This window comes from Pipistrellus kuhlii, unplaced genomic scaffold (assembly GCF_014108245.1).
Source record: "Pipistrellus kuhlii isolate mPipKuh1 unplaced genomic scaffold, mPipKuh1.p scaffold_m20_p_1, whole genome shotgun sequence".
In the NCBI taxonomy this organism is placed as follows: Eukaryota; Metazoa; Chordata; class Mammalia; order Chiroptera; family Vespertilionidae; genus Pipistrellus; species Pipistrellus kuhlii.
In genome coordinates, this window is record NW_023425404.1 from 17,936,189 (window position 1) to 17,962,071 (window position 25,883).

The following is a 25,883-nucleotide window of genomic DNA, read 5'->3' on the forward strand; positions in this document are numbered from 1 at the left end:
AATTATAATTCCATATGATTTTCAAACATTAAAAATCCAGAAAGTTCAGGAAAATAAATTATTCTAAAAAGCAAGCTTTTAGATTGTCAAATATTTTTAACTTGTACTGAGTTATATCTAGCACCTTCATAATCAAGATCAAATTAAATAATAGGGCTTTTTGAAAAATTTAAACAAAAGGAAAATAAAAAAGCTAAGGAAATATTCATATTAAAAAACAAATAATATAGATTAATTGAAAATTTAACTAAATGGAAATCATAAAGAACCAAATAGTACAAGGCTAGAAAAACATACCACTGTACAGAATATACACTCTAGAAACAAATCCATCTGATTTAGGTATCCTAAAATCCAAAAGGAAAAGGATAGTTTTCTCAAAAAAGGGTGCTGGATCAACTGGATATCATATGTTTGAAAAATAATTCTTAATCTCTCTCTATCTTACATTATTCATAGAAATTAATTTGAAATGCACCCTAGAACTGCAAGAAAAAAGGGAAGCAATAAAGCTTGTAGAAGAGATTTTTGAAGAATAGTTTCATGATTCTGCAGTAGGCAAAGGTTTCTTAAATAAGACACACATAAAAATACTAAATATAAAAATAAAATTTAAGAAATTGAGAATATTAAGAATTTTTATTAAGATACCATTAAGAGAGTGAAAAGACCAGCCACAAACTGAGGGATATTTGCTATCTATCTATCTATCTATCTATCTATCTATCTATCTATCTATGGTTCTCCTATTCAGAATTATAAAAAAGTCCTACAAATTCCAAAGATAGCATATTTAAAAATTAAAATATTAAAAGGTACTCAATATCACTACCCATCTGGAGAATGTAAATTAGAAACCACTACACATGTACCAGAATGGTTAATATTTAAAAGACTGACAATAACACCCGGCCAGCATGGCTGATTAAAATTTAAAAAAACTGACAATAACACCTGGCTTGGTGGTTGAGCATCAACTTAAGAACCAGGAAATCACAGTTCAATTCCTGGTAGGGTACATGCCTGGGTTGTGGGCTCGATTCCCAGTGTGGGGCATGCAGGAGGCAGCTGATCAATGATTCTCTCTCTCCCTCTCCCTTCCTCTCTGAAATCAATAAAAATACATTAAGAAAAAAAAAAAAAAAGACTGACAATACCAAATTTTGACAAGAATGTAAAACAAATGAAATTCTCCTCTACTGCTGGTGGGGATAGAAGTATAACATTTGGGCGAAGCAACAACCTGGCAATTCTACACCTATTTAGAAACAAGACAATACATTCATTAAAAAAATACATGGGAATATTCACAATAACAAAAAAATAATTAAAAAAACTAGAAGCATTAACAAAAGAATAAATAATGATCCACTCAGTCAATGAAATGCCACACAGTAATAGAGAGAATGAATAACTGCTATACACAACATGGATAATGTCATATACATAATGATGAATGACCAAAGTCATTCTATTTATATAAAGTTCAAGAACACATTAACTTAACCATTGATGATAAAAGCATAACAGTGATTACTTGGAGATGGCAGAGAAAGTCCATACTGACTAGTACATGGTATGTATGAAGATTCCAGAGTGCTGGAAATATTCTGCACCTTGATCTGGGTGGTACTATACATATGAAAAGGTCACCATGTTGTATAATTAACATCTCTGCACTTTACTGCATGCATGTTATATCTCAAATTTTAAAAATTGTACAGCATGTAATTCAAATGGATGTAAATTTTAATAAATATTCTTACTGTAGGATACACTGTAAATTTTTTTTTAAATATCCAAAGACTAGGAATAAGGCGGCCCAGATGTTAGACCTAAGTCTAGCATTTAGATGTATAACCTTAAATAAATCACTTAGCTGGGTTATCTGTACTAACCACTTTAGCTACTAGAAAAGGTTAGTATAGATAATCTTTAAAGTTCTTTCTACATCCAAATAACTGAGTCTTTAAGCTAAACTGTTTCATTAAAAAATCAAATTCTAAAATTTCAAACTACCATAAGGATTTCTAATGCCTGAATGTGGCAAAACAAAGTTAGACCTTCTAATTCTAATGGAAAAAAAAGTTAAAGTCAGATAAGTGCATGCTGCTATTTATCCTGAATTCCCAATATCTATATTTAAGCTCATCTACTTTAGGCTAGACATTCTGGTGCCACCCCTTCAGCAGCCAAGAAATCTGACATCCAGATTACCTTTCCTTGTATTTCTAAGGATGGGTTATTCATTCTTCTAGGCCCTGCTCAAACACTATCTTATTTAAAATACCATTCCTCCTACAGCCATTCAGTCAAAATTAATTGTTCCTTTCTCTGTACACCCACAGTATGCTGCCTGTACTTCCTTTATAGCTCTTATTTCATTCTGTATTATAGTTGCTTTCCTGTATACAAGTAGGCTTTTTCCAAAGGAAGGATATACCCACTAAGCCAGCCAGGTCAATCAAATGAACTCAAAAATCAGTAACTACAGAGTAAGATCACCTTCATATCTGATTCTGTTAATGGTGGCAAAGTGAAATAGTAGACACTAAATGCTGCTGACCTCAACTCAAATCAAGAAAAGTTTACAATAAATATTCAAGATACTAAACTAATCCCAACCCTTACTTTTTAGTCTACTCTCCAGCCGAACAATGAAACAGCCAAAGGCAGATAGCTGAAGAAAGAAAGAAATTAGGTTTACAATGGGGAAACACATTATTTTACGTTCATATATAGATGTCTAAGGAGGAAGCAACTTGGGGGTTATATATTCAGCAACACTTTTCTGTTCATTGACCTGCACCTACAGGTTTTGTACAACATATCTTTATACTCTGATCACAAGTGATTGATTCAGCACACAGTTCTTCCTCAAAAAATTTTAGAAACACAATTGCAAAAATATAGTCAATCCTTCTCTGAATGGCTGAAATGGGAAGATAAAAACAATGTAGGAGCTGTCATGGCTGTTTTTTCCATTTTGGAAAGGCAGATCTATGGTATGAGAAAATGAGGCTTACAGAGTGAAGCAAATGTAAGAAAATTTAGAAGATCTTCAAACCTTAAGTCCAATATTCATAGAGCCTAACCCCATATTTAGGTTTTGTGAGGTAGATATACCTTTACTCTTTTAATAAATTTCTCCTTTACTAAAGCTAATTCAATTTGAACTGTCACAATGAAAACAATCCTGTGATAAACTGTTACTTTGATGATCCCCAATCAACCATGCATCCTAGTATTCTTAGTCTCTTCCACAATATTTCTGGGCTGACCCTGTAACTATTTTGACCAAAAGAATAATGGCAGAAGTGAAGTTGTGCCAATTTCAGGTCTAAATCTTAATTGACCTGGCAGCTTCTGCTTCCTCACTATCACAATGCTTGCTCTTGGAATACTTCTTGGAACCCTGCCATCATACTCTGATGCTAATGAATCAGCCACATGGAGAAACCCACATATAGGAGGACCAAGGCCCTGGATAATAGTTCTAATCAAAACTCCATGTGACTGCAGCTATCCTAGAACCCCAAACAATGCCACCTAGAGCAATAGCACTGAGTTAATTCGCAGATGTGTGAAAAAAGATTAAGTTGTAGTTTTAAGCCACTAAATTTTGTGGTGGTTTATAATGTGAATTTTAACTGACATAAAAGTTCAATTCGTATGCAGGTATCTTGGGATTATACTTTCCTAACATACGACTGTGATCTGGAGCACAGATTAGATAAATTTGGCCAACCATCTGTTTTTGCAAATAAAATTTTATTGGGACACATTTCATTTACATGTTGTCTCTGACTGCTTCCATGCTACAAGGACAGAGCTGAGTACCTGTGACAGAAATTATATTACCCAAAAGCCTAAAATATTTATTTACTATCTGACTCTTTATAGAAATAGTTTGGTAAACCCCATCGTACAGTACTTGGCAAGTGTTTTTAATATATAAATGTCTTAACATACAAACCTATTTTTACAGCCAATTCTTCACACTTAACGGTCAACTCTATAAATATTTACAGGCATATCTCATTTTATTGCACTTTGCCTTATTGTGCTTCCAGATATTGTGAGGTATTTTTAAAATTGAAGGTAAGACTGCACCAGAAAAAAAGATTACAATTCAAATGATGGTTAACATTTTTTAGCAATAGGTATTTATTTAAATTAAGGTATGCACTTTGTTTTCCCCCCAATATATGTAAAGCTAGTGTACACTTAATAAACTAAAATATAGTGTACACATAACTTTTATATGCACTGAGGAACCAAAAAATTCATGTGGCTCACTTTACTGCAGTGATCTGGAACCAAACCTGCAATATCTCCAAGATTTGCCCATCATAGCTGTAGCCCAACATAATGCAAAGCACGTCTAATGGAACATACTTGTAATAGACTGGATGTTTGTACACCCCTCTCCAAAATTCCTATGTTGAAACCGGTTTTCCGAATGTCATGGTGTTTGGAAGTTGGGGCTTTGAGAGGTGATAGTCATCAGAGCAAAGCCCCACAGAATTCCCTCCCCTCTTCCACCACCTGAGGAGACAGAGGAAAGATGGCTTATACAGGAAGTGGCACTCAATGGACAATGAATCTGCTGGTACCTTGACCCTGAACTTCCTAACCTCCAACACTGTGAAAAATAAATTTTTATTTTTATTAGCTACCCAGTAAGCACTTTGTAATAACAACCCAAATGGACTAAGTAAATATTAAACTGGGCTATACTGTTTGTCAACAAGTCAGGCTGTGGTCAGACTGATATATTATTAATCACTGATAGGAAAACAACCGAATATTAAAAACAGATCCATAACTATTTAGTTACTTAAAAATTCCTACTATAGGGGTAGGGGTACTTCAATTTCAAATTTCTCACATATTGATAAGAATCACTTCTGAATTGCATTAAGAATCAGAAAGGAAGTGTTTCATTATGATATATAATTGAAAATTTTAAAAATTAATATTTCACAGATCCATCTGTAGAAGAAAATTGGAAAATTCAAGTCCAGGATTAACTTAAGTCAATGATTCTTAAGCTTTCCTGCCAAAAATTATCTAAGGTAGGCATTGGTATTCCCCATTTCATGGATAGAAAAACTAAAGCTTAGAGAAATTAAGTAACTCTTAAAAACTTCACTTAGGTAGTCTAATAAACTCAGGTAGTCTAATCTAGTCTGAGTAAAGTAAGTCCCCACTTAACATCATGGGTAGGTTCTTGGAAACTATGATTTTAATGAAATGACATATAACAAAACCAATTTTACCATAGGTTAATTGATATAAACAAAAATTAAGTTCCTACAGCATATTTCTGGTAATAAAAACATCATCAAACTTCTAAATAAAGACTAAAACTCTTCAAATGTTAAACAATGAAACAAATGTGTTATACATACATACATTTAAGAAAGATTAATAAAAACAAGTAGATAATTATTTCCCAACCTGCTTTTTCCATTTCAGAATCTCAGGTGGCCAAAACCTGTCCCAGGAACTCAGGATGCAAGAAGGGATCAAACCCTGGACTGTTTAGACACACCAACCCACCTAATGTGCACATCTTAACGCTGTGGGAGGAAACTGGAGTATCCAGAGAAACCCACATGGACATGGGGAGATCTATAAACTCACACATAGTGGCCCTAGCCCAGAACTGATTTTATTTTTTATCATCAACGTTATAATAAAACAATGTTAAACAAAATGATGTTATTGGAGGACCTGCTGTATCTGTGTGAACCTAAAACATAATATTGTTCATGAACATATATGTCTTATTTTTGCAATAGTTTTATTTTAAACATGTAATAGCAAAATAATCATAACTTTTTTTGGAAGGAATAATAACTTTGATTTCCAGATTTCTGGAATAGTACCATAATTAAAATTTTAAAAGGCAATACCACAAATACCTCTAAATCACTACTAGTCTTACAAGCTTGATTGTATGAATCAGTTATTACCTTTACGTGCATGTAATTTTTAATCTAAATCTTAAGCATTTTGCAATTTGAACTCTCTGTAGCATGTGATATTGAATGAAATAAAATTGCACATATTATGCAGTGGAAGTAATAGCTATTTATTCCATTTATACTTGGCATAAATATCTGTCTTTTTCTAGCAATTTTTCCTATTTGAAGAAAAGCATTTCAGATCAATAATTTTGCTGTCATTAATAGACTGTAGATAACATGAATATAAGCAATAAGAGAATGGTAAACATAAGGTATGTTCCTGAGACTGGGTGTAATAAAATTTGAGAGCTGAATGAGATTTTAGAGAGCATCTATAGTACTTTACTTTTTACAGATAATGATATCAAACTCCCACTGGAAAAATCCAAAATAGAAATTGATCTAGTGTTCTTTCCCCATAATAGTAGTAACAGAATCAAGATTGGTCTTCCTAGTCTTTGCTATAATATATTTTCTGAGTATGATAATAGCCAATATTTTAATATAAAAAAGAAAAAGAGAGAAGTCAGGGTGGGCTTGGGTGGGAATGAGAAATTAACCATGGAACTTTTATGTATATATGCATAGTCCATGAACATAGACAATAGTGTCGTGAAGGTTTAGGAGGAGCAGGTGTGGGTAGAGAGAGTCAATGAATTGAGTTGGGGGGGTAAAAAACAAAGAAAAAAATAACAGATGGTGAGTGATTAGGAAAAAAAAAATTTTTATTGATTGATTTGAGGGGGAGGAAAGGAAGACATAATGTCTAATTGCATATGTGCATATTTAAATATATACTTATATATAGAAGAATAAACAAAAACAAAAATCTTAAAAGTGGTTAACACTAGAGAGACTGGGGAAGTAAGGTGGTAGGGATTAATTTCACACTTTATCTTTCTGTAGAGTTACATTTTTTACAATGCACAAATACACTCTAGTAAGTCTTTAAAAATATGACAACAATTCAGGAGTTTTTCCACTTGCAACTGAATTAAAAGTAACTCCTACTGTATGGATATCAATTTTATCAAAGCATAATTTTTTAAATTTCCATTAGAATCAAAATGTTTAATATTGAAGAGTAAAGGTAATCACTTATATGATGCATCTATTTTTATGTCTGAAAACATTTATTCAATTCCTTGTTTCCATGATATCCAAAAATTCTTAATCTAAATTAGACTTTAAAGATTAATTTCTTCAAGTATATTTTTTTCTTTTTCTTTTTTTATTGATTTCAGAGAGGAAGAGAGAGGGAAAGAGAGAGAGAAACATCAATGATGAGAGAGAATCATTTATTGGCTGCCTCCTGAATATCCCACACTGGGGATCGAATCCACAACCCAGGCATAAGTCCTTGACTGGAATTGAACCCAGGACTTTAGTCTGCAGGCCAACATTATCCACTGAGCCAAACCAACTAGGACAAGTATACTATTTTCTTAATGTTATTTTAAAACAAGAATTTATCAGTACTTAGAGAATTAAAGGAAACATTCCATTTATACTTGGCACTCATACTGTACTTGCTCTCTTACTTTTTAAAAGTTTCTGCACTTTTATTAATATTTTCAGCATCAGGAAGATCCAATTAACTCTGATCCTGAAATCTCAAAGTACAAAAAATACAATTAAATTAATAAATAATAACCCATTTATCCTCTGATGCCCCCAACCCAAAAGTGAAAATACTTATTCCTTAGACCTCACTTCAAGTCTAACTGAAAGTGATATCTATCATATATAATTCTTAGCAAGGTAGTTTATGTGCTTCCTCCCATGGCTATTGCAGATTATAAACTAGAAGGGGAAGAACAAGTATATAAAGTCACAACTGACAAATACAGTACAGAACCATACTATCCAACTTCATAATAAGAGATATTCAAAATAAAATATAGAAATATAATTACTGAGAGTACAATCAGACCTGTGCTTGAATTCTGGCACTGCCACTGGTATAAACTTGAACAAGTTACTTAGCTTCTGCACTTCTCAGGCAGTGTAAGAGAAAGGATTGAATAATATATAATAAGTGATGAGGAAAAATAGAATATATTTATACCATATATATGGGCCTAATACATGTTACTTACAATTAGTTATACTTGATTGAACAGAAATAACTATATTATGTTCATTAAATATTTTCTATCTTAGAAAACAGGAAATGTGTAATGATTTAAAAATTTTTGTTGTCAAAAGTGGCTTAAAAACTACTTTGGTGCTTATACTTATCTACAAAAAAAATAAGAGCCTGGCCCAGTGTGGCTCAGTGGTTGAACATTGACCTAAGAACCAGGAGGTTACGGGTCGATTCCCAGTCAGAGCATATGTCTGGGTTGTGGGCTCAATCCCCAGGAGGCAGCCAATCAATGCTCTCATCATTGATGTTTCTCCCTCCCTCCCTCTCTGAAATCAATACAAATATATTTTTTAAAAATAAAAATAATAAAAGAAGCATTTTATTCCTTGAAATGCAACATAAATTAAGCATGTATTTGTCAATATCCAACTTAATTAAACACTGTGTTCCTGATAGCTCCATGAACATAAGGTCTTGTGTCTCTTATTCACTACTAGAGGTCCAGTGCACAACAATCATGCACTGGAGGGGGGGCGTCCCTCAGCCCAACCTGTGCCCTCTCACAGTCCAGGAGCCCTCAGAGGATGTCCGACTGATAGCTTAGGACATCCTTAGCGCTGGCTCAGAGGCAAGAGATGCTCTCGCCACCACCACTGTGCTTGTCAGCCATGAGCCTGGCTTCTAGCTGAGCAGCACTCTCCCTGTGGGAGTGCACTGACCACCAGGGGGCAGTTCCTGCATTAAACATCTGATCCCTGGTGGTCAGTGCATGTCATAGCAACCAGTCGTCCTGCCTTTTGGTTGATTTGCATATTAGCCTTTTATTATATAGGATTGTATCCCTCATTTAAGCACAGAACCTGGCACATAGTAGGTGCTGAATATTAAATAAAGTGCTTCCTTCCTCTCAATAACCATATAAGGTAAGCACAATTCCCCCATTCAAAGCTAAGGATAAATAGGTAAACTGTAATTAAGTGTCTTTAAAGTGATAGAATAGGTATAAATTTTGTCTCTTCTATTTTATGGTGTTCTGCTATTTTGAGCATCACAGTTAACCTTCCAAATAAATAACAGCATTTTTAGAATTTCTTTTACCTATAATTTAAGTTTTTCATTTTTTAAGATAACATTTTGGGGGGGAGAGGCTAGTAGGGGTCAATGAAGAAAAAGGGGACATCTAATACTTTTAACAATAAATTTAAAATTTTTAAAAAATGATAAAACACATAGATAAATAAGTAAATAAATATTACCCTAAAATAATCCTCATACAGACTATGACCATCAATTAAGAAATACTATATTAGATCTGATAGTATAAAATGCCTCAAATACACATTATTAATCACCCTGTTACCAGTTATATTAAACATCTTCTATGCAACTACTTTATTGATAGGGGCAACGGTGAAAGGGTACAAAAGAAGTAAAAAACAGATCACCTATTTGAAGAACTTTAAAACCTATTTTAAACAAGATGTTTGTACATGAAGCTGTTAGCAAATTGCTCCAAAGGAACATACAAAAAGGAAAGGAAGATTACTGAATATATACTCAAACTTAGACATACATGTTAGGCATTTTCACATACATTATCTCAGTTACTTCTTAAAACTCTGTGAAGTAAGTATTGCCAGCGTCATTTTGGAGAAAGAAACTGGAATTCAGAGAAGTTAAATGACTTCCCACTACTATCAAGGGCAAACCGGAGTCTGAAATCCAAGTCTGTTTGACTCCAAAGTCCTTTTTTCGAGAAAAAAAAAAACTGCATCTTGCAGCCTCCCACATGATTGCAGGGTACAGACAACAATTTATAAACACAAAGAAAGAAAATAAAGAAAGACATCATTGTAGAAAAAAGATTTTGTTGAGGAAGTGAGGTCTGAACTGAATTTGAAATAAAGTGTAAGACTGAAACTACTGGTAACAGAAAAAGGGTTAATACAAAAATTTCTAAATTGAAAAAAAAACTAAATATTTTTCCTTAGTTTATACTGACAGCACCTGATCTCTGAAACATTTATCTTTTCTTCCATTTCTTATTTTCTTGCATCTTTATGTATAATTTACCTCTTCCCATAACAATTTCCATTGTAAAAACAAAAAACATTTAACTAAGCATGATATTCTATGTATCTTCTTCTAGCTGGTGCTAAAGGTTAGAAACATATATTGTGCCAGAGAATAAAGTGATCTCAGAGAATGATTCCTTCATGTTAAATGGTTAGAAAAGTTAAGCAATATTGTTCAAGGTTACAAAGTTTACTGGCCAGATTATCATTAGCATGAGTCTTCTAGTGTTGTGTAACCCAGTGTTCCGTGTGTGTGTGTGTGTGTGTGTGTGTGTGTGTGCGCGTGCGTGCACACACACTCGCGCCAAAGTATCAAAAACAAAAGAATGATGAAATCTGGAGTTATATAATGGGCTCACTTGAACTTTCTTTAAAGTTCTAGATTTTATCTTAAAAGCTCATGCAAATGCTACACTCAGTACCTAATTTACTCATGCTTATCTAAAAGTGTTTTAAATTACAGTCTCAAGTAAAATATACTTCAAGAATTATGTTTGGTTTTATTAATCAGTGTCACCATAATACGTTTCATTTTCAAAAAATTAAAAATAACATTTGAAAAGAATTATTATGTTTGTTCCCACAGTTTAGAGTCTAAGGATTAGAAAAAATCCTTAGAGTAGTATCCTTTAACACAGTGAAATGTACCTCAATTTGAGAAGCAGGAAACAGATTGTGTAATGCTCCTTTCACTGGATCTCATTTTCTTGCTACTTTATTTTTCAAATTAGTAAATTTTTAAAGCACAGTAAATTTCATTCTTTCAAAATGTATAGTTACTGGCAAAACAACTGTAAAAATTATTGGGACTGTTCATTTAATTAACAAAAGTTTCAAGAAGTCCTACTTAGTTAAAATTAATTAAATACAAATTCACTTTGAACTCACTAAACAACCTGAACAGAACTTCTATGTGACAATACATAGATATTTGCTTTTTGGGAGGTCACTCAAAAATTAAGTAATAATTGCATGCTATTTATATTAACTACAGTCTCAGTTACTTTTAAGCAGTTTAAATAATCTTTCTCCGTCCTAATTTATCTTCTCTTCCCAGATGTGAAGAAAGAAATCCTTGTGGTTTCATTTCTTTCTTTTTAGCATTGTTTAACACCTCAAATCCCAAATATGCTATGTATTTCCAGGAGCAAAGCATAGATCTTACCTGTTTTACCCAGTTTCAAAAAAAGCATCCAATTCAATTTATCAATTTATCATCTATAAGAGTAAAAATGGACTCATCCATCTTTTCCTCCTCAATAACATATTGTTGATTCTCTACCATATATCTCACTTAAAGTGAAAATCAAATATATTTTTAATATAATTAAAACTCTTAATGTGTAACAATCTATGTACCCATAGTTTTAAGTCTTTGGCTAGAGATGATAGTGCTGATTTAATGGTTTTCTACTTTCACTAAAATTTTAATTCTCTAATATATTGCTTCCAATCCAAAATTCATGAAAGAACTAGTTTAAGAAATAGACTTCCTTTTAACAAAAGTCATATAAATCAATGTTGATATGTCTGCCAGAATACCCAATTCCATTTGGTAGGATTTAGATCTTCTTTGCAATAGTAATTTGGTTACTTAAAAACAAAGATATATTTAGATATCCTCATCAATAAATGGGCTTTTCAGAATACAATATAGATAGTTAAAATGCACAGGTATAAGCTTAAGGAATACAGTAAACTAAGTTTGAACAATTCCAGAGTTACATGATTATCATATCTTTGGCTTAGAATTTGTTTTTTTTTAATATTCTGAATAGCTGTAATACACCCTACATGTAACTAATATTTTAGGTGTTCTAGTTTACAATTAACCTTTTTATCTCTATTATCTAGTCATGTCTTGTTCTAATAACTCTTACTGATTATAAATCTACATCTTAGCCCAATAAAAATGTGTGTTACTAGAAAAAAAGTACTAGTTTTTAAAATGCCCTTCACTAAATATTTGCATCACTTCTCATCCATGCCACTATTAGTGAAAATTCAAGTAATGAATTATCTCTTTAGCTAAGTGATTTGGTAGCAAACATTAACATTGGCTAGTGAATGCGATATTAAATACTCAATGGAAGATAATCTGTCTCACTCTATATTCATTATTTTTCTGATATTGAATATGAGAAACTTTTATATGCTCCCTTGATAAATAGCTTCATTAAAAATAGAAAAGATAAGTGAAAAATGACACATTTAAAATATAGTTACTCTTATATGTAATTATTAAGACTCACTGTAAGTATAAATACTACTACAGCTATAAAAAAAAATCCTACATCTGTCCCACATCTTCGTTCAGTTTCAAGAAAGCAGATACTTGTTTTTTGCCTCATGCTATTCATCCATCATATAACCTTTTATCAGTTATAAACAATAATAGAAATAGAGAACATTAGAAATAGATAGTATATGAAAACTAGGTCTATGTCACCAAAGACCTATAACACTTCATTTATAGCAAATCATCATAAGATAGTTATTGAAAATGATATTGTTCCTGGAGATGGACAATAATGCTCAACATAAGATGTTCCCATGATAACCTATTTTATATACAGAAATGTTCCCAATTTTTATGATAAAATTAATTAATATAGCTAAAATATCCATTTATATTATTATAATCTGATTTCCAAGCCCTAAATAATTCAAGATATCAAGCAAAAAAGAAATGCCTTTATTAAACATTTTCCTTCCCACCACTGTATTTTTAAAATTCTAATAGTTAATTCATTTGATGAGACATTTTAATAGACTGTATACTACAGTTGCCAAATTCATAGCTAAGTTGAAGAGTATAAAAATATCTAGAAGATGAAAAGTTTCATGGTATAAATATTATCTTGCAATAGAAATTTTAAAGTGTAACCAAAAAAAAAATTAGAAATTACAATACAGTTTCACCAAAAATACTACCACAGGTGTGCTTGGGTAGACAATACTTCCTACTACCTCTGTAAAACAGATTTAGACGATGGGGGCCATGAGGACCATGTTCTACTGAACTACCCGACCAAGGCAACATTTTCATTTATAAGGTTGCCATTAAGAATACATAAAATCCCTATTATGAAGCATGCAGAGGATATTTTATAAATAAGTCCTTCACCTTTAAAGAGAGCTGCAAATTAAAATTCATAAAATCAGTTTTAAGTGTGATAACTTAACTCAGTGTTCTTAAGTATAAAATCATAGTGCTTAAGTTCAGTAAGGAATAATTTCACATAGTAAAACTGCAACATTTGAAGTTCTATAGGACACAAAAATTGCACAACATAGCTTTATTATTATAGGGTTTTTTTTGCACAATTTAACATGGAATATCAAGAACATAAATATTAAGCTATTTGTAAGAAAACCTACTACTTGCAGACTGAAGGCTGGTGCCCTTTCATCTGATTCTTCTCCATGTTTCCAGGCTCCATCACAGTAGACAATATTCATATTAATAACTTTTCAAGTAAAAACCTCAGCGTTATTTCTGACTTCAAATACCCATTATTACCCTCTGTTACCACTTGTCCCAAATCTGTAATTTCTACTTCTTTCCTTCAGCTACATCCTTATTCCTGACCCTAGACTTTTCCCCTAAACTACTGGACCTCATTCTCATGAAAAGGCATCTCCAGATTCTCTTTAATCCACTGCAAAGTTCTCTTCTCTCCCTGACATTCTGCCTATGCCCCATACCTATTCCACCTAGGCTTCTCATATTCTGCTCAAGAGCCTCATCCTCACCAACCAACATTTTCTTATTTATGGTAGAGAGAAAGAGGAAGAAGGGGGGGGGGGGGGGGGAGAGATTTGTTGTTCCACTTATTTATGCATTCATTGGTTGAGTCCTGCTTGTGCCCTGATGGGAGATCAAATCCTCAACCTTGGCATATGGGGACCATGCTCTAACCAACTGAGATCCTGGTCAGGGCAACATTTTTATCAACTCAAGGTTGCCACTGAATTTCAACTACCCTTAAAAATATCAATTTCTACTTAACCTCTGGTAAATTGACTAAATTCTGCCTACAGGTAATCAGATTTGCCCCCTAATCCATCTGAATATGGGATTCCTTTTACATTTAGCCTTCAAATGCACAAGTAATTTATTTAGATAATTTTAGCAAAATAATTCCATACATTGTTAGTGGTTTGAGTATCAATTTTATCCCTATTGTACTGTAGGGATATGGATAAGGGCCAAATCTTTCAAAGCATTCTATACAACTATGCCATTTGACCCAAATAAGATGATTTGATAAATAAAACTATCAGGAAACGCTTAAATAAACATTTTTTTAAAAATCTCTATGATTTAACTTTAAAACATCTATGACCTTTCATTTCCATGGTCAGTTGACATACTTTGGATTTTATTAAGCTTCACTCTTACTACTCTACTGATTTTCAAAACATGGCTAGAATTTAAAGTGCAAGTTGAGGATTGATATAGAGTATACAACCGCGATTAGATTCTTTGAAAATCAGCAATGTGAACTCTTAACCATTCTGAGACATAACTGTATCTTCTCCTATGGCAACGGTTTCAGCACCAAAAAAGGAGGACAGCTCATCTTCTGATTTGGGGGGATTCCCTTCCAAGCAATAGGTTTCTCCACCAGAGAGGCTATTAGGAAAATCCAATAAATCACCACTAACATCTAGAAAGAAAACCAGGAAAAGGCAACCCGTTTGCGTAAAAGAGGGTGTCATGGATATCTCCTTTTCATAAAACTGAGTAGTTCAATTAAGCTTTGCACTCAGTATCTACCGATCATTTCATTTTTATTTTTTTTTTACCTAATAATAAAAGCAAGTCTCATTCAATTTAGTCCCTCCTCGAGCACCGTCTCAACATGTCAAATTTTGACAAGGGGAAAAAAAATTAAAAAAGAATTGGAGAAGGGAATGGGGGAGAGACACACACGAGGATTCCTGTCTACATCACTCCGTTTTCCGAAATCACAACAGTAAATCTTGGATTTCCTTCACTCCCAACTAAGCCCTCGGATTCTAAATATAGCTCGTTAACCCCCGCCTTGCCACTCAATTACACATAAGCCTCGCCGACTACAGAAGCACAGCAGAAACCCCTCCAGACTGGCTGGCTATTCATCTCGGAAGTCATGCCCTGCAGCAACGGAGGGACATCACCCAAACACAACGCCACGGACCCAGACGTGCGGGGCTTACAAGGCGGCCGCGAGGGAGGGAGAGGCGACCCGGGAAAAGTGTGCTCCTCACCAGCTTCGGGACCATGAGGGGCTGGAGGTGGGGGAGGACGGAGGGGAGGATGTCCCAGGAGGGAGGAGGACCGAGGAGCCCAAGTGTAGGAGGCATCCATCCTCTCTCGAGTGGAAGGGGCTGGATCCCCGGCTGCAGGCTCAGCCGGTCCCACTAAACCTTACTCGAAGGAAACCAAGGGCCCTTGGCTCAGGAAGGCGGAATGCTGACACTTTCCCAGGTCCGGGGGGGCAAAAGCCGATCCCCCACCTCTCCGGGGAGACTAGAGGTGTCCCACGGTGGCCGTGGGGATGCCCTGCTCTCAGGGGGTGCAGAGTTCCGCCTCTTGGGCAGCCAAGTCGTGTCCGGCCAGTGCCTTCGGCGAGCACGGCAGGAGGCTCGGGGCCACGCGAGTGGGGGAGGGGGCGGCGAGGGGGTGGGTGCGGGATTCCCCTCGCCCGGGCCGGCGCGGAGCGGAGGAAGTGCGCGGGCAGGGAGCGCGGCGTGCCCCGGACTGCGGAGCCGGGATCCCGCGCCCGCACCGGCCGCCGGGAGCCCCGCAGCGCCCGCCGCACCGGCCCCTCGGTCCCTGAGGGCCGGCGACTTGGGCTGCGAAGGTGCCTGGGGGGGGAGCCTGACATCCCACGGGACCGGCACCTGCCCCCGGGAGGTTGTGGGGGGCACGGGAACACCCCAACCTCCAGCAGCTCCGTTGGTTGTAAAACGTCCCCCTTTTGCTGTCCCCCCCTTCCTCAGCCTTCCCTCCTCCCGAGGCCGCAGAGCAGGGTCACCAACGGCCAGAAGCCTGAGGCACGTCGGGGCCGGCGGCGGCGGCCCTGTCTTCCCCGCCTCCCGGCTTACCTGTGAGGACTCCGACGCGGATTTGATGGTCGTGGTTCGTGAGGATCATCCCCTCGGTCGCCATGTTTCCCAGCGCAGTCACCGCACTGACAGGAGCCGGGAGAAGCGGGAGCTCGGAGCGCGCGGCCGGGAGCGCGCCCGCCTGGGACCGCGCGAGAGCGCGAGCGCGAGGTGAGCGGGAGGGAGGAAGGGAGGGAGGAAGGGGGAGGCGGCCGCGGGCCGCGGCGGGAGCGCGCGAGGCCGCGGGACGGGGCGGAGTCCGCCGGGCGCGCGACCCCGAGGCCGGTGCGAGGCGGCCGTGGGGGGTAGGTCGGGTAGCACACGCTGTGGCTGCCGGAGGGGAACGCGCGGAAGAGTCCGTCCGGGCGGCAAGTCCGCGGCCACTGTGCCGAGCGCGAGAGCCCAGGCGGCCAGACGGCGAGAGACTGAAGGGAAAGGGGAGCACACGCTCGGGAGGTGGCGGGGGCGGACTCGGGGCCGGGGCGGAGCTACACCGCGAGGCGTGGAACTCGTGGAGAGTGAGGGGAGGATGGGGGAGCCGGTCGCCGAACGCCGGGAGCGGGTCGGGCCGGCCCAGCCCGAGGCGGACGGGGGACGCTGGGGACGCGCGAGTAGCGCCGGATTGGCCGGGAGGACGCGGCGCGGGGCGCGCGAGACCCGAACGCCGCCTCCGCGAGCGCCAGGCAGAAGCAATCCCCTGCCGAGCCGCGCGACGCGGGGCTGGCGGGGCCTCTGGCCGCCTCGGCTGGGCTGCGGAGCGCTCTCCGGCGCGGGTTTGGGAAGGAGTTAGCACTGGAGGGGGGGCGGGGGGGCGGGGGGATAGCACTCTCGAAACCCCCAGAAGCTGCGGACCGACCCCGTGAAGGCGCCAGGGAACCTGGTGGTAGCTTAGAAAGCTGTGTGGGTGGCAGAACGGCGGCCCCTGGGACGGAGAAAGTGCTGTGTTCCTTGGAGGAGGAGGTCTCCTGTCCTGCCTGGCCTTCCCCCTGGCTTCCTCCCGCTTCTCCTGTGCTCCGAGATCCCAACTCCAAGCCTGTGCCTACTGAGCGACCTTCCTGAACTCAGGAATCTGCAGCGGAGCCACACGAGTGTAGACACCTGGCTGCTCTTCCTCCTGCTGCCATCCCTGGGTTCTGTGGCTGCTTCGCTTTCAGATGAAAAGCACCAATCTTTGGTCGAAGCTGTTCCTCCCACCCGAACCCTGTCAGAAAAGTGGAAATAGAACCCAGGCCATGGCAACTGAGTTTCATTTTGGTATCTGGGATATGTATGACCATGAAAAGAGCTTTTACTTTTCCCCCCAGGTGTTTCTTCATAAAGTGTGGTTTTAATCAACTGCGTTTATTCCATATCAGTTCTTATTATCCTTTTAACCCTTTCAACTGCTGAATTTAAAAAGTTACTTACACACATGTATATATTTTTCATTTGTTTTCAGCCATGATAAAACCTGAAAAGCTTAGAAATGAAAAAGCAAAGTGTCCAAAATGTATAATCAACGTTTGTACGCAATTAAAACCTCAGTCAGTTTGATGGCTCTGAGTTTATTGTTCCAATTGGAACATGGACTTATCCTCTAATTGATTCACATTGTTATGTATCTCACTTTAAATAATGGGAGTACTAAGGAGATGATGGATGGAATTGAGGTGGAATAAAATAAATTAGTAAAATTTCTTTTGATTGTGTGTATTGCTAGTATTTTTGACAGTAGGTTCCAGAAAGTGTACCCATCTATAATAAAATCATAATATGCTAATTAGGCCGGATGTCCTTCTGGACAACCTTATTGATGAAGCCGGGGAGGGTCCCAGATGACAGAGGGAAGCCAGTGCCTCGCATCCTGGGGAAGCAAAGCCTACTCTTGCACAAATTTCATGCATCAGGCCTCTAGTTTCCTATAATTATCACAGTAGATCCTGGTGGCCAACCGATTAAGTAGTTTCAAATGAAATATATATAACTTTATGGGAAAATATGTCCAAGAGAAGTTTCTTTATCTCTAAAGATGAAGACCAATTGTTTACATTGTTACCTCCCCAACCTACCTTTATTCTCTAGTTTTCTCAAGTTTGAAATGATTAAATGTCTTGATTTTTTAGATAAATTCTAAACCTGGTCACTAATAGGTTCTGTAATGTTAAACAAGTTTGGACCTTTTTCTTCATCTTTTAAATAAGGTGGTAGACTAAATAAGCACCCTTTAAGTAAAGTGATAGACTAAAGCACCCTTTCAACTTAGAAATGTTATACCGTATTTTTCGGACCATAAGACGCACCGGACCATAAGACGCACCAGTTTTTAGAGAAGGGAAATGAAGAAAAAAAGATTCTGAAACAAATAGTGTCCTAAAATATTTTATGTGCATTAAAACCCAACATCACAGTCATAAGCACATGTAATCAACCCTGTAAAGTAAACAGCAGCACTTAGAACCATTTTAGAGACGAGCAAGCACACAGAGACCACACAGAGCCGGGCAAGTAAAAAAACTTTTTTTTTAAAGTATATGTGTAGGCTATATTTGGACCATAAGACGCAGGGACTTTTTCCCCCCACTTCTGGGGGGAAAAAAGTGCGTCTTATGGTCCGAAAAATACAGTAATTATTTGTGGAAAAAACTGAGACTTGTTTAACAAATAACAGAAAAAAAGGGACTATCTGTATAAAAGTAGTTAATGGCAAACTTCATTAAGATTTCATTGGAAAGGTTGAATATGAACTCGGCCTTATAAAGTATATGGAGGATTGTTTGCTAAAACTACTAAAATTGCTGGAAAAATGATACTAGAACTAAAATGGGCAATTATAATAGATGCTTGTCTCCCAACAATTTTCCTCAAGTGTATTTATCTCTGCTGAGTTTAAAAACTGTTACAAAATTTACACAGGAAAAACCCAGTGACCTTCGATCACATTTTTTTTCCTTGCTGGTTATTGAATGAACATGGCAGTATGCTTATGCTTTTTTACTCCTATTACAATGCGATATTTCTTCAAAATCCATCCTGAATCAGGTTTTATAACAAGGAAAAATTTCTGGAATGTAGGAAGAGAGTAGCATTTCTAAATACAAATATCTCAGGGACATCGTGGAATGGAGAACCAGAGTAAAAGAGTTAGAGTTTATATATAAAACATTGGAAGCACCCAGGAATTTATCCTCTCAGTTCTTAAGGTTTTAATAAAGAAAAATATAGGAGTTTGCATTAACTGAGAGTCAACATAAAAGATAAGTATCTGGCTTTCATAATGATTTCAGTATGAAAATGAAACTTTAGGAATTAATTATTGAAGTTTGAGTTTTTCCCAGTAATGGTACATTTACACTTAGCTTTCTGGTACTTTAGTTTTCTGTGGTTAATCACAATTTCTATATAAATAAGGCAACAGCTTACTTGATTTCTGTGGTCAGACTCTCCTCATTAACACTGGATATGAGCAAGAACGAATTTTGTAATGAATTATTCTTTCTCTAAGGCTCATTTCACTCTATCTCTTTCCTGTTTAGTTTATGGGCACAACTAAAACTTGGATTAAAAATGGGTGCAAGCAACATTTTGAATGTAATACTTAATGCCACTGAATTGTATATCTTTAAATGGTAAATCTTGTTATGTGTATTTAGCGCCATGAATACCAGGTGAAGCTCTGATTGATTTTAACCTATTATTTCCCCAAAAAGTGGCTTGGGTGTAGTCAAGATGAATTTTAAACTAGCTGAATTAGACAGAATGTTAGTTCCTAGAGCTGCTAAGTACCACAAACTGGGTGACGTACAAACAACAAATTTATTCTCTCATGATTCCAGGGGCCAGAAGCTTAAAATCCAGGTATCTAAAGCTATGGTCCCTCTGAAAGATCTAGGGAAGAATTCTTCCTCATCTTGTCCAGCTTCAGGTGGTTTTCAGCAATCCTCAGCATTTCTTGGCTTGTAGCTGCATCAATCCAATCTTTGCTTCCATATTCATTCACATGACCTTCTTTGTGTGTATTTACCCTTCTTTAAGGATACCAATCATTGGATTTAGGAGCCACTATAACCTAGTATGACCTCATTTAACTCTATCTGTAAAGACCCTATTTCCAAGTAGATCTCATTCAAGAGGTTCTGGGTAGGTATGAAATTTTGAGGGACTCTCTTCAGCCCAGTGTAGGCAGTGATGGATTACTGTGTACAGGCATAAAAACATAAATTAGAAATTCAACTATCAGAAATGAAGGTTCAAAGGTTTCTTCAAAAGGTGGGATTTAGAAACTGGATACACTTTTAGAAAAAAAAAATACAGCTTTATAGTCCAGAATACTGGATAAATTTTTAACATTTGACATAAGTAGCCTAATATTTTGCCCCTCAACAAAGTTTTCTAAAGTAGAATTTTCCACAAAGTCTGGTGAGGTAAATTTATTTATTCCTGCTAAAGAAATTGACATTTTGCTTTCAGTTTTATGCCCTCATTATCTTCTAGTGAAGTGAGGCTGAGCTACCTCAATTGCCCATGGAGTTTGATGGCGCTGATTTGGGAACAACTAGGAAATGTTTCCCATATCTTCCCAAGTTTAAAATAATTTTGAACTTTCCCTTGTGCTTTTGATATTCTATTTGTTCTGTGCAGATTGCTGCTTAAAATAACTATTTTGGTCCTTTGTATTTTTTTCACCCATACTCTCTTCCTCTGAGGTCCCCATCTGGAAACCCAGATATATAAGGATGTTTTTGGTTGCAAGTAACTCATCCTAGGTTAAACCAAAAGGAATTCAGTAGCTCATGCAGCTAGGAAGTCCAGACATGTGTGTAACTTCAGGGTTGGCTACCTTCAGTTTCTGAAACCATGTCATCAAGAAGTCAACTTTCAGCTATGCTTTGTCCTTTGTTGACTTAATTGTCACATCAGCTCTTTGTACATGTGGAAAACTTGGATGGTATTGGCTTCTTTAGGCTATAATTTAGATCAGTAAGTTTTGAGTCTGTCTGGGATACCTGGAGACCTCTCAAGATCCTTTCAGAGGGTCTGCAAGGTCAAAACTACTTTTATACTAATACTAAGGTGTTATTTGTCTTTCCACTCTCATATTTTCATTAGGTAACTGTGCAATTTTCCAGAAGCTGTGTGATGTGTAATATCATCACTCTGATAATGAATGGAATGTGTTTGTATATTTTTTAATATATAAATATCACTCTGATAATTAATTGAATGTGTATGTTTAATTTTTTAATATATAAATATCAATAGATGAAAACTACATAAACAAAAGCTCTTTGGAGCCCTCAATAATTTTTAAGTGTAAGGGGTCCTGAGACAAAGTCTTGAGAGTCATAGATTAAGGTCCTATTTCCATCTCCAAAGCACTTACTAGGGCAAGGGGAGTGGCATTTTCTGATTGGTTTGTCCTTGATCAGGTACTCACCCAAAGGATGGAGATCAGCTGTCTCTACCAAATGGGTCAAGGAAGGATAGATCTGGGTACCATATGTAAAGCTAGTGTCTTGATATGTTAGCAATTAGTCCAACTCTTTTTACAGAGTCTTACCTCTCCCCACCATTACTAAAGATTTTATTCTTTTCTGAGAGCTGTAATGTATACCGTTAATACTGCCTGCATCATCTCATGTTGATATTCACAAGATGGAGAAACTCTTCCATATGTATCCTGACAATTTACAAATACACAAGGCCCCCACTTATTTATATGGGCACTTACCTGGTAAAAGAAGAAAATCAGAAACAAAACAAAAAAAGTGATTTCCAAAAAAACCATGGTATTTCTCCTCCCTTAATTCAAAGAAAGGGTAACTTGCCAAAACCGGTTTGGCTCAGCAGTAGGGCGTTGGTCTGTGGACTGAAAGGTCCCAGGTTCGATTCCGGTCAAGGGCATGTACCTTGGTTGCGGGCACATCCCCGGTGTAAGAAGCAGCTGGTCAATGTTTCTCTCTCATCAACGTTTCTAGCTCTCTATCTTTCTCCCTTCCTCTTTGTAAGAAAAATCAATAAAATATATTTTTTAAAAATCAAAACAAAAAGAAAGGGTAACTATAAGGAAGGAGGACAGAACTTGCTAGAAGAGGAAATGATTATGAGATAAGGGAAAGGAGGATGAGATTTGTTAAATGGAAAGGTAACATTAAGTGCCCAGAAACTATTTGATTTCTTAAAAGGGCTCTGTTTACACGACCTTCTAGTCTTAGTGTTCAGTATACACAAGTCAAGAAAAGGTAGCTCCAGTTTAGCAACTGACATGGGTTAAAGTTAAGTGAATTTTTAAAAATCAAAAGTATCATGTGTTTCTTAAATTATTATTAATTATTGGTTTCCAGGTCATCAGACTTAGCTTAGAGCCCATCTACCCTAGAAAAAAATATTTTTGTCTCTATAAAAGCAATATATAAAAAGAAAATTATTTTAACCTAAATAATATTTCCTGTCAAGTTGATTTATAATTGGAGGAAATACAGTTTATAGGAATGTATGTGCAGTGTTTTAGCTTAAAAATGAACCTTTAGTAAAAGTCTTAAATGTTAGGAAGCATAAATTAATTTATGAAGGAAGCAGTTGTCCTGAAAAATCTCATTTTATCATGTAATAGTTACGTTTCATATTTGTCTGCTTGTGTATCTCCTGTGGGGTTGATTTGTTGCAGTGTGAGTATCCCTTTCAAATATAGAACCTTGTTCTCTTCCCTTTTCCTAATATTTGATGACTAAATACAGGACATATGAAGCAATGGGGACTTTGACTTGCTAGCAGAACAGGTTCCTCCCAAGGTGCCCGAGGGGCTGCTAGAAACTTGCCTTAGCATGTAATACAATAGATTGCAGAAGCCTCAGTCTACGATTGCCATAGTTCACTCAAACAATATTAAAGCTAGATTTTCTGCCTTGATCTAAACATGTAAGGCATAATACTGCATACTGTCACTTGTCCTCTTTGATGCCTGCAATTCTAGACTAAAAAGCATCGGGCTATTGTTGGCCTTATTTCATTTAGGAAAGAAGTGTGACAAGCATTACTAATCACTTTGAGGTCACTGCAAAAAGGTAACTTTGGGTGGTGAAATATGACAAATATTTTGTAGATTCAAAGTCAAGGTAAAATAAGTGAGATAAGCCTCAAAAATAAAACTACCCAACATTGTGGTTTGTAAATGGATTGCTGATGGGACAGTTTTCCTCAGTTGAACTTAAAATTGAAAAGTATCTCCCCAAGGAAAGTCATGGGTATCGGGAGTTTTATTCTTAGAAAAAAATATTATGAATCTAAAAACTGTAATAATGATGTTTCAATTCAACCAATACTTTTGGACCACTAATTCAGTTTCCCTAATAATTTGATTTGGAGATGGGGATGCCCTAAACATAGACATATTGTAATCACATAGTTGTCTCTGTAGTTTAAGTTAATATTTGATTTGTCAATGACTCTCTTGGGAGTTTGAGTAGCTTGAATGAGTCTCTGATTTGTTGGGTAAGGAAAAACCAAGCAAATTGGTACACACAAATGTGAGACCTGTGCATAGGCAGCCTACCTAATTGATAACTTTGCACTGTCTTATGAGTGAAAGTCAGAGTCCAAAGTAAATTCTTTAAAACAAAGTAGAATTAAAAGCTACACTATTTCAGTTTTGTGTTTTGAAGAAATTGAAAGAGTCAGAGCACTTAAAGAAAGGTGATAAGCCAGGCTGATGATGAACATACAATTCAGTACTTTGGAGATGGTAAATGATTCATTTTTCACAAAGTTGTCTTTGTTAGCTAGCAAACTAGCTTATTTCATGCCTTAGTTAATGAATAGTTAATAACACATAATTATAATATAGTTCAAAAATAAGGAAAATGCTCAGTTATCTAAACACATTGAAGGGGTAAAACAATAACAATACATGATTTTAAAACATTCAAATGGTGCTCTTTTAATCCTATTTTTAAATTGAGAATCTCAGGGCCTGAGAATAAATGCTATTATGTTCAAGGTAGTCAGTAGTACAGTCAAGTTTTATATTCCTGATTTTTGTTCTCATTGCTCTGTTCAATCCAATTGATTTGGAATATCTCTCAGGACTGCTGACTTTCTTAAAACAGAATGTGAATCACACACTCAACTAACTCAGTAGGTAGAATATGAAACCAATAGTCTCAGGGCTGCAGAGCCTGTTATTTTTGTGGTAAAGAAAGGCAATACGAGTTAAATTGGAATGTTAACTGGTAGTAATAATACCTAGGCATTGGTGTTCAGCTTAATTGTTAACAGCCCCAATTATCTGTGGAACATTGGATACCCTTTCAACAAGTCTAAACTCCAGTTTCCTCTCTGTGAAGAAACTTTATGCTTACTACAGTCCCTTGTAAAGTCCAAATTCTGTGATTTTGTGTAAAGTTTTTCTAGTTCCAAAGTGCATTAAAAAATACACCTTTATAAAAATTTAAATTAATTTTGGGAGAAATAAGATTTTTAATTGGTTGGCTTACTTTGCTCATTACTAGAATTTAAAAGGGATTCTTACAGGTTATGTAGTGTTTTTTATAACAAGTCAACTCCCCCATATTAATATTATAGGAATTTAATGACACCTAAGCAAAATAAAGATATGAAGATCTTTCATACTTCATTATGACCCAGTAGTATCATATTGGCACAAGACAGGGTATGAACAAACCTAGGACTTTGCAATTAACTTTCTATGGCCTTCGGCAGTATCGGAGCCTCTATCAAATCTCAGGCACTGTGTTAGGTATTCAGCATGAAAAGATGAATAAGACATGGTCCTGGGCTTCAAAGGGCTTACCATTTGATGAGGGAGTTAACTGGGTAAACAAATAATTGCAATATAGTTCATTAAGTGCTATGAGAGAAGTCAGAGAGCCTAGAACAGTAATGCTCAAACCTGGCTTAAGGTTTGAACTTAAGAATTCCCAAGGAGCTTTTAAAAAATAGATGCTCTTGTCCTATCTCTCAGAGATCATGACTTAAGTTATCTGGAAAGGGCCCCAATGAATTGGTATTTTTTTTTTAAAGCTCTTGAGGAGATTCTAATACACAAGTTGGGTTGAGAATTATTGGGATAAAAGATGGGCACTAAACTCAGCCCTTAGGACAAATAGGCAATGGTCAAGCAGACAAGGAAAGAATTTTTTAGGCAGAGAAACAGTTTTGTTTAAAGGCATGGAGATAATAGTACTCAGGGTGCATCAGGGGAACTGCAAATCGTTCTGCAGAGCTCAATGTAGGATATATGAGGGAAGGGGATGAATCTGGAGATGTAGGCAGGAGGCAGATCATTATCATATGGTCTGTGACTGAGAGTGGGCTTTACACTAAAGTCAATGGGAAACCCATAGGGAAGTGACATGACCTCCTTTCTTTCTTAGGAAAGGTAGTTTCAGTGGTGCCAATCATTAGAGATACTGGAAGCAGGGAAACAAGTGGTTGTAACCCAGGCAGTAAAGAAAAGCTGAACTAAAAAGGTAGTACGAGGAAGGTAGAAGGTATTCAAGGAATAGATTATGATGACCTGGGCAGATGGGGGTGGTTGGTGAGAGAGTAAAAGGAGTATGTGGGGTATAATTTTTTTTATTTTGTACCTACTTTTATTCATTTGCCAAAATTAAACATATCAGAGGTTGAGAGGAGCAGCTTTTTGTGGACTTA

General features: G+C 37.0%; 1 protein-coding gene across 13 annotated transcripts in view; it reads right to left on the minus strand.

The window, feature by feature from the left end:
* The window catches only part of GPHN (gephyrin), a 355,412-nt gene extending 339,049 nt beyond the window's left edge, over nucleotides 1-16,363 (minus strand). For all 13 annotated transcript variants that reach the window (XM_036434071.2, XM_045579636.1, XM_036434065.2 and 10 more), the window contains exon 1: nucleotides 16,236-16,363. In XM_036434071.2, coding sequence (XP_036289964.1) covers nucleotides 16,236-16,299 — 64 coding nt within the window. In that variant the 5' untranslated portion in view covers nucleotides 16,300-16,363. The remainder of the gene's footprint in view (nucleotides 1-16,235) is intronic.
* Between the last annotated feature and the right edge of the window lie 9,520 nt (nucleotides 16,364-25,883).